Source organism: Gossypium hirsutum, chromosome D05, assembly GCF_007990345.1.
Source record: "Gossypium hirsutum isolate 1008001.06 chromosome D05, Gossypium_hirsutum_v2.1, whole genome shotgun sequence".
In the NCBI taxonomy this organism is placed as follows: Eukaryota; Viridiplantae; Streptophyta; class Magnoliopsida; order Malvales; family Malvaceae; genus Gossypium; species Gossypium hirsutum.
Genome location: NC_053441.1, coordinates 5883092 through 5897938, shown reverse-complemented (window position 1 = coordinate 5897938; position 14847 = coordinate 5883092). Strand labels below are relative to the sequence as shown.

General features: G+C 35.1%; 1 protein-coding gene and 1 non-coding gene across 2 annotated transcripts; one reads left to right on the top strand and one right to left on the bottom strand.

The window, feature by feature from the left end:
- Positions 1-1866: 1866 nt before the first annotated feature.
- On the top strand, positions 1867-3862 carry LOC107906701 (glucan endo-1,3-beta-glucosidase). Its single transcript, XM_016833778.2, has 2 exons — positions 1867-2298; positions 2662-3862. The coding sequence occupies exons 1-2, from the start codon at positions 2214-2216 to the stop codon at positions 3615-3617; spliced, it is 1041 nt and encodes a 346-aa protein (XP_016689267.1). The 5' UTR covers positions 1867-2213; the 3' UTR covers positions 3618-3862.
- A 2768-nt stretch (positions 3863-6630) lies between these two features.
- Positions 6631-12926, bottom strand: LOC107906700 (uncharacterized). The gene is made up of 10 exons (XR_005913779.1): positions 12222-12926; positions 11086-11201; positions 10890-10952; positions 10641-10730; positions 9939-10104; positions 9613-9802; positions 8358-9189; positions 7517-8131; positions 7377-7442; positions 6631-6998 (listed from the first exon to the last, which is right to left on the bottom strand). It is a non-coding gene; the product is annotated as an uncharacterized protein (transcript).
- Between the last annotated feature and the right edge of the window lie 1921 nt (positions 12927-14847).

Here is a 14847-nt window from a genome sequence, read left to right as displayed (position 1 = left end):
CTTTCTTCACCTTACCAACCACCACTTGCCGCTATGCTTAATGTTACTAGATCTGCTCTAGTTTCCCTCCCTACCTTCCTTCAATATATCTCATTCACTTATTTGCAACACTACCTTTCTCTATCAAAGAACCCCTTACAATAATAAATGTTTGGAAGTGTTTATTGTTAAGTAGAGTATTTAACAAATTTCAATAGAAACTTGAGGTAAGTCCAAGGTAAGCCTTTGTTATCTATATTGATGGTTAATTGTTTGATTGAGAATTGAGGTGCGGGAATTTCATGTTTCTATTCATTAATATTCTTATAGAACATTGAAATGATGAGAAATAAATAAAATTAAATTTATTGCTTGTAAATCATAGTATGAGTTTTGTCGGATATAGTTGACATGCAATAAAGTAATAGTATTGTATCTTTATTGATTGCGTTTGTAGACTACTTTATGTGCTTGGGAGTTACTAATCAAGAGTGTGGTTGATTATCATTTTGTACTTTGCGCACTCCAATGTTATTGTTTTCGTTATGACTCACGCTTTGCATATATTGATGTGTGGGTTGAATTCGTGTATCCGATTTTAATTTCTACTAATATTTATATTTGAGCAAGATTAGATTAAAATTTATTAAATAATTATTGTTATTGAATCAAATTATTGTTAAAGATTATTGAACTGAACCATGAATTATGCTTGTCACTTCATGTGATTATTGCTTGTGTATTATGGACCATATTTATTTAACTGAATATTGTTTACGAATCATGAAACGTTTCTTGCATTGTAAAACGTGCAAGTGTTCTGCTGTTCTTACTTAATTAACAGTTCAATTTTACTAATGAAAATAATCCTAATGTGCTCAATAGAATAATTGAGAATTATTGTCGAATAAGAGTTTAAAGTTGAAGGAGTCCGATAATACAAGGACTAAAGAGTTTAATAAGATTTGTAAGTGGATAGAGGGTGTCAAATAATGCACGTAGTGATCAATCTCAACACCCACATGGGCGCTCCAACTACTGGGACAAGGTCTCCCATTTTCCTAATTAATTAACCACCAACTTCTCCTATAATTTATGCTTGATTTTCTACCATATATATTGGCAAGTTCTTAGAACATATAAATTTATTTATTAGTTTGGCTGGTCCCTGCACAAGTTGATACACATCCGTGACATATATAAATACCTTAACTTTTGCACGACAACTCCTTCAACGGATGTGTGCCCTTGCAACAAGGGAAACGACATCAGCATTATTCAAAACCCAATCTTTTGCAACAATGACAGCCTTCATTACTGCAGTTAATCAGTCCTCATAGCTCTTGTTTTCCTCCGACATAAGAAATTAATTTATATTACATTTAATGCATATTCAGACATAGATAAAGATATGATTATACAAAAAAAATTACAGAAAAAGATCAAATATATTCATATCAGAATCATGGTAACATAAATGTCCCTTTTGACAGCCTCCAAGCCCTTTTTATGCTGCTAACTTCAGCTACAACAGTGACCTAATTAAATATCAAGCCTTGACTTTGCCTTTTCCAGTGCCCGTCCCTGGAGTTGCTGGATGGTTGAATAGAGCTACCATAAATGCTTTTATGTATATTACTATCGGAACCTGATAATCATGTGAAAGAAGAGAGAAGGAAACATATCTGTCTATCTGTCACCTTTGATGAAAATCGGCTAACCCTAATCCAATTATTTCATGCATTTATTTAAAAGATAGTATTAATAGTTGCAATTTTTTTTATCCGTGCATCAAAAGAATGCAAATCTGCCTACAAAAACTTGTATGTCCATATCAAATTATAATTCACATGAGTATATATAAATGGATGGGTTGAAATAGAAATTGTGATAGCATGATTGAAGATCTGATTACCTTGGGTTTTATCTTTATCATTTCTGATTGCCTTGAAGTCCTTTATTAACTCCCTTTATTCGTGGAACTGAATTTATTACCTACATTCAATTTTCATAGTAGACGTGACATAGCAAATCTGTTGAGTAATTCAATTTCCAGCACACCCACAATCTTATCATAGATAATCTTCATATTAATTACTCCATTCGTAATTACCAGAAATATCAGTAGCTCTCTCCCTGTATTTCTGTGTGTATATATATATGTGTGTGTGTGTGTATACAGAGAGAAATGATCATATTGTTAGAGTGATTCCGTAAGAAAGTACTTGACCCCCATGGATTTCCTAATTGTTAACAGAACTTTGATGATTGCAACATATTTATTCCTGGGATTTTTTATAGCCAACCATACGATAACAGGTTCGATTTCTCTCCTTTCTCATCATTTACTTCCTTGTTTCTACATCTGTGTTATGCAATAAAAGTTTTGAGAAAACTTTCCTTTGTGTTCGCACGTTCTCAACATGACAGAAGCGACTAAAATTCATCAACTATATATACACCGTTTTATTGTCTTCTAGTTGCAAAAGATTATATATAAAAGAATTAAGTTCATATTGTTTGAATCTTGATTTTTCTCCGTTTAATTCATACATAACATCCGTAAACTAATTATAATATCATAAGTGAACGAAGTTGAAGTAATAAAATGATAGCTGGAAAAAGGAAATTGTTGCAGAGAACATATTACAAGTAAATCGTTTATATTTGAATGTGATTTAGGGGCTACAAAACCAATTGGCGTATGCAATGGAAGAATTGCCGATAATTTGCCCTCCGAGCAAGACGTTACAAGTTTCTATACATCGAACGGCATTGGAAAAATGAGAATCTACGATCCAAACCAAGCAACTCTCCAGGCTCTCAGAGGAACAAACATAGAACTAATCCTTGGTGTTCCCAACGGAGACCTTCAATCCCTTACCACTCCCTCAACTGCAAACGATTGGGTCCAAAACAACATAGTAGCCTTCTCACCGAAAGTCAATTTCCGATACATTGCAGTTGGGAACGAAGTAGAACCAAGCGATCCAGCAAGTCAATATGTTCTCCCTGCGATGCAAAACATTTACAATGCTTTGGCATCTGCAAATTTAGGTGGTGAAATCAAGGTTTCCACATCAGTGTCTGCAAGTTTGTTGGCCCAATCATACCCTCCCTCAGCTGGTTCATTTGGTGCAACATCATCCACTTACATAACACCGATTGTCTCATTCTTAGCAACCACAGGAGCACCTCTTCTCGTCAACGTGTACCCTTACTTTGCCTACATTGGTGATCCCCAAAACATACATCTCGACTTTGCCTTGTTTACAGCTCAGGGAACTGTATTTCAAGATGGCGCACTGGCTTACCAAAACCTGTTCGATGCAATAGTGGATGCCTTTTATTCAGCGTTGGAAGCTGCTGGGGGTGCCAATGTGGAGATTGTTGTATCGGAGACTGGTTGGCCATCTACCGGGGAAGCAGCGGCAACTGTTGATAATGCAAGCACTTACTACAAGAATTTGATCAATCATGTCAACGATGGAACTCCCAAGAAGCCTGGAAAAGCTATGGAAACCTATCTTTTCGCAATGTTTGACGAAGACCAGAAGGGTCCAGCTGAAACTGAGCGCCATTTCGGCCTCTTCTCCCCTGATAAGCAGCCCAAGTATAATAATATTAGTTTCAGTTGATTAGATAAGGAAAGGGATACTGGGATAGTGACCACGAGCGGGTTTTTGGGTTTAGTGCGAAATTTGTTGCTACCTAATTTCTCATCATAGTGACTAAAACTAGTTTTACTTATCAGTACATGTACGGTTTGATTCTTTATATTAAATAAAAATAAATTAGTTTTTTTTAACCAGGTTGTTTATATTAAATAAAATATATTGTTTTAATTCTTTTTGTAATTTTATGAATAATATTAAGAATTTTTTTAAAAATATTCATTTTCCTTATATTGCTATGACTATTTAATGATAATATAGGGATTTTAAAAAAATGTAAAATAATAATCACACAAATTAAAAATGGTGTAGAGGCATGAAAAATAAAATGATAATATAAATATTAGTAATATTATGAAAATCATAGTTTTGGAATGTTAAATTAATTGAAATTTTCATAGTAATGGCTGAAATATAAAAAAAAAATTCCTTTAGGATCTAAAAAACAGAATAGTTTGAAACAATATATTTAAAATGCAATTAATCCATATTTTATTTAAATATTACATTTTAAAACCCTTAATAAAAAATTTAGGGTTTCTAAAACATGCCATAGAATCTACTACAATAAAGTTATATGGTTAATTGTATTTGAATTTTAACTTGACAACCTAATTTTCAAATAGGTGTTTTCATGAGAAAATTTGTTAATATACAAAATTCTTATTCTAAATATTTGTATTTATGTGTTTTTTTTAGTTTAAATTAAAAATTTGAAGACGAATAATTAAATGCCATGGATTATTTATTTTAAAAACTTTCATACTATATATTAAATGTCATGGATTATTTAAATATTATAAGAAGATAAGTATGACTGTTTAAATATTAATAATATTATTTAAAAAGATAAAAAGGCCAAGTACACCAGACAAGAAATATAGCAAAAGCCAGGCCTAGGCACTTCCTACAAAGACAATATATGCCGTGGAACTTCCTCCATCCAAACTCGCTCAGATGCCTCAACTCTTCCCATTTGAGCCAATTCATGGGCTAAGCTATTACCTGTCTTCCCAACATGAGTGAAAATTTGCTAACAGTCTTTCGCATCCGCGATGACAGGGGGGATTGCAGACCGGTCAGACAACGTACTCCAAAGCTTCTTCAAGACGGTAAGAAAATCACCTTCGAGAATAATATGTTGCAAACCCACATAGTGCTCGCAGGCTTGCCGAAGCTTCCACAACAGAAAGGGATGCTGCATGCAAAACCGGGCTGGCCGCCAATACAAGAACCTCGTCAAACTCAATGCGTGCAACAACACCCAACCCATACCATCAAAATTTAATTTAACGATCCCAGAAGGTGGTGGATACCATTAGCAGATAGAATGGGACCGTCAAGTGTGACGCGGCAGGGTAATCCAACAGTTAAGTATCAATAAAACTTGTTTGAAAATCCACACCGAGTTTAAGACCCTCATGTTTTCCCTTCTTGGGCATGCCCCAAATATACCAGATAGTTACAAAAAATCCCTGCAATAACTGGGAATTCATTTGAAATATGCAGTGAAGGAACCACCCCTGGATAGAGAATAGAAGGTGAAAACATTAGTGAACTAAGCCTCTGGTATTTGCTTTTATTAAAATTTAAAAATATAAAATTCTGTTGTAATGAAATCAAATGGGTAGTGAACTAGAAGATGAAAACATTGGTGAATTAAGGGATTATTACAAGGAAAGGAACTGCTAAATATCCCATCTAATTTTACCTCTGCTATTTCCTTTTATTGAAATTCGTGATTCCAAACTTGATTTGAACTCCATTGAATTTTATTATCAATTGTTTTTTATCCAAGTTAGAAGGAAGCTTTATTCAAAATTAAAACTTAATTCGAGATAAACCTAGCTAATAAAAAAAAAGTCTAGATTTCATAATCAAATTCAATCATTTATATTCAATTTTAAATTAAATAGTTATTAGTAGAACATATATTAAAAATGAAAAAGAAATGAACCCAAAGTCCCTGCAAATCCAACTCCAATAATTTGCTAACACCTCATTTCAATTCTGAAGTTATATACAAACAACAAGACGAAAGGGAAGAAAAGAAAAAGAGAAGTTGAATAACTGGTATGTATCGTCAGAAATCAGCATTAAGAAGCAACCACCTCAGGTTTGCTCTTATTTCCAAATATCATTTTCTGGAAATTGTTGGTTGGTTCCACAAATGTCATGCATGCTTGAATAATTTCATGCTAAGCCAATGGAAATATACAGCAATCACAAGTATGGGAAGCGTTAAGGGCACCAAATAGCAGTAATACCTGTTAAAATAAAATCAATATTGGACCTCATTAATCACTGAAAAAAGTGGCGAAAGAAAAATTTTTCTAGTCTTAGAAAGAAAAGGCAATCATTCAAAGGCTAATGATTTGGCGTTGGTAATGGTAGGCAGGCGATGGAATTTCAGCGCTCTCTGCATCTGCAACACTATATATTACTAGGAAACCCTAACATTGAGGAGAAACAAAATGACCTGTCGTTTCGAATGGCTGCAATCAGAGGGTAATTGGAGGGCGGAAGAAGCTTCGACATAAACGCGGTGAAGAGAAATCCAGGCAAGATAAGGGTTCCAATTCCGACCAACAACAACCCCCAAAACGTCGTCGTTCTTGACCTACAATCCCCGTAAACCACCATTGTTTCCATTATCACCCAAGAAACGATCAGATCAGATATTGAAACGGTCTGTCATTTTTCAATAAAAATTTAGGTAAAAATAATATTGCTCGGTAAAAGAAACCGGGTCGCTACCCGAATTGGTCGAAAAGGCCGAAACCCAACTTTAAAAAATCAATCAAGTTAGGAAATGTCTCCAAATATAAAATTTAGGTAAATTTCTTTTTATTTTTAAATTAAAAGATAATTTGAACTATATTTTTTTTGTAAAAAGAAATTATTGTTTAACGTACACGAGAACCTAAAGTTAATCATAATCAGAGAGAAATTGAAAAACTGATACAAATTTAATTGATATGGCGCTGAAAAACCTCTTCACTGTATGGAGCTTGTGAAACTGTTTATACGTTGAAATCTTTGTCTTTTGGAACCAAAAAGGAAAAAATTGTTTTTACTGATATACAATACGCGTAAATTTCTGTAGTTTGCTTAATCTAGATTAAGTTTATATTTAAATTCTAATGTTGCTGCGGTATAACTATAATAATTGTAAGAATAATACAGAAGAAATGGGAAAAAGCCTTCATTTTATGGGAGTCCTGATTAATTATTTTTTTATGACGCCAAACCTGTCAAATAACATCCCTTGCATGAGCTTGTTGGAGTGCCAATTATCCGCTGCCAAACCCATTTCGAGTCCTGAACTTTCTGAATATCTGCCAACTGCACACCATTTAACAACTTCCATTAGATTCTTATTCATTTCTTGATCCTAACAAAATCTTTAGTAAGGCTGTTTATATGTTTTTCTTCGATTCGCCAATGAAAATAACGTGTACATGTTTAAAGTTGTTCATTTGTCTGGGATCCCAGAAAATTTTTGCGGGGAAACTTGAGGAAAACGATAAAAGAACTTTAACTTTTTCCTTCTATTTGGAGATTTATAATTTGTTATGAGATTTATGTTTGAATTTGTTTCTTTGCATGTCATGTTTATGAAGTTTATTATATACCTTTGTATGGTTATGTTTTGGTTATTTAAATAATTAAAAAGATGTTAGAAATTAGACACATGGATGAATTATTGTTTTGATTGCTTACTCTGCCATCTCTTAGCTCGAATATTACTGAATCTTCAGAAAATGGAATTGGTCTTGTAGGAGCAACCTGTATGTATTTGTAGAGATTTTAAAAGTCAGATTGATAAAGAAGCGTATGCATGTGGATAGCTAGATACAAACCTTTGGGTCACATTTTCTGTTCTGATCATTTGGGTTCTCCAAATTGATATCTAAATTAGCTGTGGGATCGTTATCCATGCAAACTTCTTGCATTCTATCATTTGCTCCCATTTCTGTTTGATCTCTTGTATCTCCGTCTCCATTCTGTGGGAAACCACAGTTTTTCCATCTCCAGATCAATTGGTCCATGTACCTTAGGTATATGTTTCCATCTGAACCTATTAAAAACAATTGATTGCCCTTGATACATGGGCTAGGGGGAGCAACCAAGGTGACATCTTTGCTGGGAGTGCCGTGTTCCACCCAGTTCCAACCATTCCATGCATTCCAGTGATATTCAACTAGTCCACCATCTTCTGAAAGCATGAAAAGTGAACCTGTTAGTGAAAAGAATGAAGGCCTCATAGCAGTTCCTGGCAGCCTGGATAGAACCAAATGTTGAGATTGGTGATGCTCATGCCACAACTCAGTCACTTTGTTATACTGGTAGAGCCGGCCATTTCTTCCAACAACAAACACTATATTTTCCCTAAAAACTTCTTGGTCTATTATGCATGCAAGTTTTGTTTCTGGAGGGTTGTGACAATCTTTCCATTTGAACTTCCTTAGGGCAACCTACATGACATTTAAGAATGATGGTCAGTGCAACACCTTGAGAACATTTAAAAGAATCTGAATCACTAGTTTTAGTAGTCTAGATACTGGAAGTGTTAAAGTTTACATTTTCTACTTTTAAATTTAAGTTTTTTATTTCTTTAGGCAGAACAGAATGAAAACTAAACAAAACATTATGTGCTTAACCTGTTTGCTTTTCTCATTTTATTTGATTTCTGCAACTTACACTGAACTGCAGTAGTCGCCCACTTTTGCTGACAAAGAAGAGTGCATCTTCTGCTGTGACTTTCAGTTTACCTGACATACCATCCCAAGGAGGACCTCCAATAATTTGCCTTCCTTTTCTCATTGCTGTGCAATTAACCCATGCTAGTTCATTGTTGCTCCTTTCTCTGATAAGCAAGGTTCCATACACGTCAACAAAAAATACACTTCCATTGTAGTTTCCTAGGGCACCTCTCATAGGTGTTGAATGATCATGTCTTAACCACAGCCATACACTTTCAGTGTAAAGGTATTCAAAGATCAAACCAGCTTCTGTTATAATAAAAAATGATACGCCTGCTTGCACCAGTCTCAGTCGAAAGCTAGTGTTGATCCAGTTATCTGGGAACCTATACTCTTCTGATGCTTTCACTAATCTACTCCTGGATGTACCTAGAGATAAATAATCCTGTTGTGCTTTAGTACCCTTTCTCCTTCTTGTCAGCGATCTTATGTTTCCTGAATCATTTGGTTCATCTTTTATACCTGCTATGCAGTTCATTGGTCCACGTTCTTCTGTACAATACTCTCCATTCCATCCTTCTGATTCAGGGGCATCTAAAATTGACCAGATGTACTTAGATGATAATTTTTTCGGTTAAATTGATTTGTTGGCCCTGAATTTTGACCACCTAGGCCAGGTAGATGTAACTCTGCAAGTCTCCCATCATCCAATGCAAACAGTATCCTGCCAAGTTGAAACTTTAGTCCTGGAATACCTCTTGCAGCTTTTGCGTTCGGTGGATGCATATGATTCTGCCATGCTTCTGAAATTTGGTCCTCTTGAGCTGTGCCTGTCTTCACATGCAAAGGTTACATCAAGCATGTAATATGGTTGCTAAATTATGTAGAAGCGAGTTATGCAAATGCAACATCATTTTAAGACTAATAATTTCATGCATTTATACTTTATTGCTTGGAGGTCTCGTATAACAAAAGCCTTGAATTCCCATAATTACAGGTACTTCAATTTCTATGTCTGTTAGATATATGTTAGACACATGTACTTCAAGGAAAATGGAGAGATCAGCACAGTAAGAAAAGAATAGTATGAATATCTGCAAACCGTACAGTTTATCTTCATAAAAAACTAACATGTCTTTAAGATATCATTTTAGGAAGAATTCCTCTCAAATTATTCAACTTTTTTTTCTTCTTTAAAAGTAAAAATGGAATAAGAGAAAGAGTTTGTTGCTTTACAACACTACTTGACTTACCCAAATGTTTTGGTATTTGATACTCAAAAACTGATCCAGTGGATGTTGTGAGAAACAATGAGAAGAACCTTTCTTTCAGCTCATCTTCAAGCAAGGGAGTAATAGATGTCAGGTGATGATCTTCTGGACTTCCATGGGTTATCCATTTCCATTTCCTTTGATGTAGCCGTCTCTCTACCAGTTTACCTCCCTGTATATTAAGGTAGTTTGCCAGACATCACATTAAATTAAGTATAATAGGATACACTTTTTGTGGTACTCTAAAGGTGTAATTAGTTTGTAAGTATTAGTGATATTTGAGTGTATGAATTGTTTATTAAGAGTACCTTGGTTAGGAGAAACAAGGATACAGAGTGGTCTCCACTCAAGCCATATATCATGCACCCCTGTAATGGTACTAGAGAACCATCCTTATCTGTTTCTTCACTCTGTAGATGCTTCTTCCATGATGGCCTTGAGCTCTTATCATATTCATAGAGATCACCTGTAGAACTATTGCATCATTTCATGTTTAGCTCACTTTTGTAATCTTGAAATGGGAAATAAACAACAGATAGTACATTTATACTCTGATAACAACATACATATAAATTCATGACATTTGCTCACAACTCTTTCCTTCAGATCTTAGGGCTTGTTTTAGAACCTTTTTTTTTTTTTTCCTTCAGATCATATTTTCCTCTCATCTTTGAACATATGCAATTTTACCCTCTTACATCTTAATTTGGTTAAAAATAAAACCAATGGTCATTTATATACTTTGAGCAATAAAGGAATCTTTTGAAAATATATTAAAATTTTGACCTTCTTTGAATCTCAATATAAAGTATAATGCTAAAACTACTTATCTTTTAAGATGAGTGGTAAATTTGACCCATCATCCTAATTAGAGTGGTAAATTTGAATCTTATGTAGACCAAGGATGTCAATACCTCTTTACTGATGGGCAGAGGAGGGAAAAAAAACAAAACAGAAGACCTGAAAGGATTTTGGATGTGTGTGTACTCATGGAGAGAAGGAGAGATCACCTTATTGTATATACTAAATCTGTTCTAATTCTAGCCATATCAGCTATTGCAGCAACATCTGCTCCTGGTGGCCGGCCATGATTCTCCCACCTGTTCTATGTTTACAGTTCATAAGCTCAACTGGATATTAGACTCTCCTACTATAATCTAAATCTCATTTGTGGAGATTGTATGAGACTTGAGGAATCAATGTAGCAATGAATGAATGTCTCTGTTTGCATTAAGAAATTGACAGAAAAAAGGTGCTACCTTGGAGGCTCAACCTCACTGAGCTCTAACAACAAGCCAGTCTTTGTACAGAAATAAACTCTCCTGCGTCAAGGTCAGAAAAATAAACTATAAGTAGAGAAACATTGTGTTTATATTGAAGTGAAATTTGACCATGCCCTTGAATTATGTATTATTCTCGGAAGCAAAATTCTTAATGGTCAATAAACGTACTTACAGTCCATCATATGAAACGGTGCCGGACTTCATCTGAATCACTGAACTCTGTTCTGCTTCTTTGTTTGTACTTTGATTGAATGCAGGTTTCAACTCCACCCAATCAGTGAGTTTCATCTGAAAGGGAAAAAAAGATTATATATCAGACAATCATAGCAGCAAGGAACCCTTATGATCACAATCTAAGTAAGTTTCTTGTGCAAGATGTTATATGTTATATTATTGTGGCCATGAATTCAAAAAGTTGAGAACGGGGTTATGAAAAACTTGCTGCAATTTTGCCTTATTTGGAGAGGAGAGGAGGGGAGAGGAGAGGAGAGTATAGTTTAACTAGCAAGTTAGTGCTCAATTACAACTATAACTTGAATTAAAATAATCATTGAATTGATTTCATTTTGTAGGGTAAGAAGAAGATCACAAGCAGAAATAATCAAAGTGGAACCTTCACCTCCAAACAGGTTAGAGCAAACCTTTCGCTTCTTTCTGCTTTCCACTTTTCTAACACTTCTCCATCCAAACTTGCTGTAAACAAAAGTGCTTTTCACCGATATTGATCTCATTTTTTTTAACCTGTGATTGGAGTTTATTATGATAGTGATGCAGTGGTGCCTGAGATACTCCATTAATGGTGTATGTATTTGGAAAACACCATTAGATTCTTTCCCCACCAGCATGCAGTTTAGGATAATTGGTATTTGACTTCATAGTGCGCTATACATGCATGATGCTGAAAGTGATTTTATGTGCATGCAGTGTACCTGCTCTATAGTGTTACTCATATTAACATGACTTGTGACTCTAATCTAGTGCCTGTTCAATTAGACCCTCAAATTACTTGCAGAATATTGTAGAAACCTTTTAATATCAGACAGACACAAACTTTGTTTACTTACCACAAGAAGAAATTCACCGCATCCAATTTGCAATCGTTACCCCCCCCCCCAACTTGTAAAACTAAATTAAATGGAGCAACCAAACATCGAGTAGGGTATTTGATTCTACTGTGTTTCTTTAGTTATATAACAATACTTGATTGTTCTGAATTTATAAGTAATCAACTATTGGGCTGTAGAATCTTATATAGTTCATCATCTTTCATCTAATGTAGATTTGAAAGCTGTGGTGCTTAGTGGTTACCTGATATAGATTTCCTTCCTCAGAAATAGCAAAAATTGTCTGGTTGACTATCAAAACAGAAACTGCACGACCTGCTGATATCTGCAAGTCATGTGGTGCTATCACCCATTGAACTCCATTCCAGAACCTTTCATAGATAGACCAACTTTCACCGGTAACCCAAACGGATGTATCCGACATTTTAGTCAAAGACATTCTTCTTCTTAGAGGTAGAACAGTATAAGAATTCTCCTCCAGTCCCGTCAAATCACCTTCCCTCATTTTTAAGTTCTTCGTTTTGTTAGAAACATCTTTTCCATTTGCTAGGTGCTCTTCTTCAGTCTTTGATGTTTGATCAATCAAACCCACTTTTGTACAGTTGTCATTAACACAAGATACAAGATCAAAAGGAAGTTTCACTTCAACCCAGATGTTGGATTCCTCTTGAAACTCCCAGAAACGGTCCGTTCTCTGTTCAAATTGTCGAGTTGTTTGTTGAGGAAAGGCTGAGGGTGTGCACCATGACGCAGAAGTAAGAAAGACAAGGTAGCTTATTGATAAAAGGAAACAGATGAAAATTATTAAGTGGAATACAGACATCGTAGCTGAAGAACCTGAAAAAAAGGAAGATGAAACCTAATACAACAGAACTCTTCCAAACTAAGATACGCTGATTATGTCATAAGCAAGTTAGGTTGCGGTGCCCCATATGGACTGTAGGCAAAAAGTCTATCATGAAGTATTAAAAGAACTAACCATCACTTGTAGAAGGACAGCTGCTCCTTTCATTGCTACTCTACTGCCACTAGAGCAAAAGAAGAAAATTGTGGGCGTGGGGTCCATTAAAGAAAAAGGAGAGAAGGAATCACATAATAAAGGTTTTTTAGATTGTCACTACCTTATATTGCAGCGCAGGGCATCTGTATTTTCCAACACTCTTGTCAATGGCTAACAACCACAAAATCAGGTTTAATGAGTTACTTTTATTCAACTTTTTTTATTTATACTCTGCATGTGTTGTTGCAGCTATGATGCTTTTTCAGTTTTTCTCAGCTAATTATAAGGACATTTTGTCCGTCTTGAATTAATTAGTTGCTATATTTAAAGATTATCCAGTAGAAACCTGACGCTGGACAACATCCTTTGCCTACTTTTTTATTAAAATCCATCTATAGAGATTCCTCTACTGTTCCGAGCAAGGAATAGATTCTTTATATTTGGCGTTGCATTTAGGTGAGTTCATGCGGCTCAGTGATCAAATGACTTTACGACCACTGCCTCTTGATCAATACCCGTGGGGTCCATTAAAGGTCCTGGGTTCTTGGTTCTAAGCTGAGGTATGAGGTTACTGATGCATACATACATGATGAGTCTGAGAGTTGTCATCATCTATGCATGATCCACATATGATGGGCATGGCACAGACCATTGAGTGAATTCTGAATAGCCAGATCATCAATTGGATTCCATTAGAGGAATCTAAATGCATTTATTCATTTGTCCAAGGACTTGATTGGATGGGGCGTCAAAAAGTGGGGTCTCCAAGAGTTATTGTGCCCTTGAATTTGCTGCTGAACTTGTGCCATCTTGGAATCTTGGGTCGGCCGCTTAAAAGAAGCTATGAAGAATCTAATCTCTTTATTAATACATGGGTTATTTTGTAAGTGTAACAAGCAACTTGGATTATAACGTTGCATTTGCCAAATTACATTACAAAGTCCGACTGAAATTTAACTAAAATTCTTCTTTTTGGATGATGATGCTAGAGTGGTTAGTCTACTCAAAAGTCACACGATTGTAATGGTTACTATAGGGAAGTCCCAATCGTTAATTAATTTTAGTGGTTGAAACTTTTTATAATAAATATGGGAATCAAATCATTTCAGCACTTAGAATAAAGTGAGATATGTCGTTAAAATAACAAGAGTTAAATTTTTTTGTATTTTATTGTAAACAATAAATAACGAGAGTCGACTTTCCCTTTTTTTTTTCGATTTACTTTGAAACAAACAATATATTGTAAATAAACAATATAATATAAATAGTAAAACATGTTGTTGGGCCAAATCAAAAATCAAAATAACCCATCTCTTTTTGGGTTCTCTTCTTGCCTAGAGTGGTGGGCTTACGTTTCTGGTATATTTAGCCAAGAGAGATAGAACATGTATTTGGGCTCATAGCTAGGAAAACTAGGATGCAACTGTTTTTGAAGGCATCAATATGAGCCCAGGTTAGATTGGGAGCTATGATTTTGATTTCATTCATCCCTGAGCTGAGAGATAATAGACCAAGCAATTGCATGGCATGGAGTGCCCCTCCCACTAACCTCATCAAAATCAACACTGATGCACCCATTGCTTGAGAGTCGTTTGAATTTTGGACAATTACCAACGCACCCAATCCACTAGTGTCCTGTTCTACGGTGGTTGAAGCCTATGCTTTAAGGCTTGGTTAAGAGCTAATAACTAATCGAGAGTCAAAAATGGCAAAGTATGTAGTTATTGAATCTGAAAACTAAGAGCAATGTTTGCCCAGCTAATTGGATTGTATCAACCCTGATGAACTTAAAGCTTTGCTCTAATCTCTTTCATTAATAAAATGATTTTTGACCCAGAAAAAACAAATGTCACAAGCAATAAAACCAAAA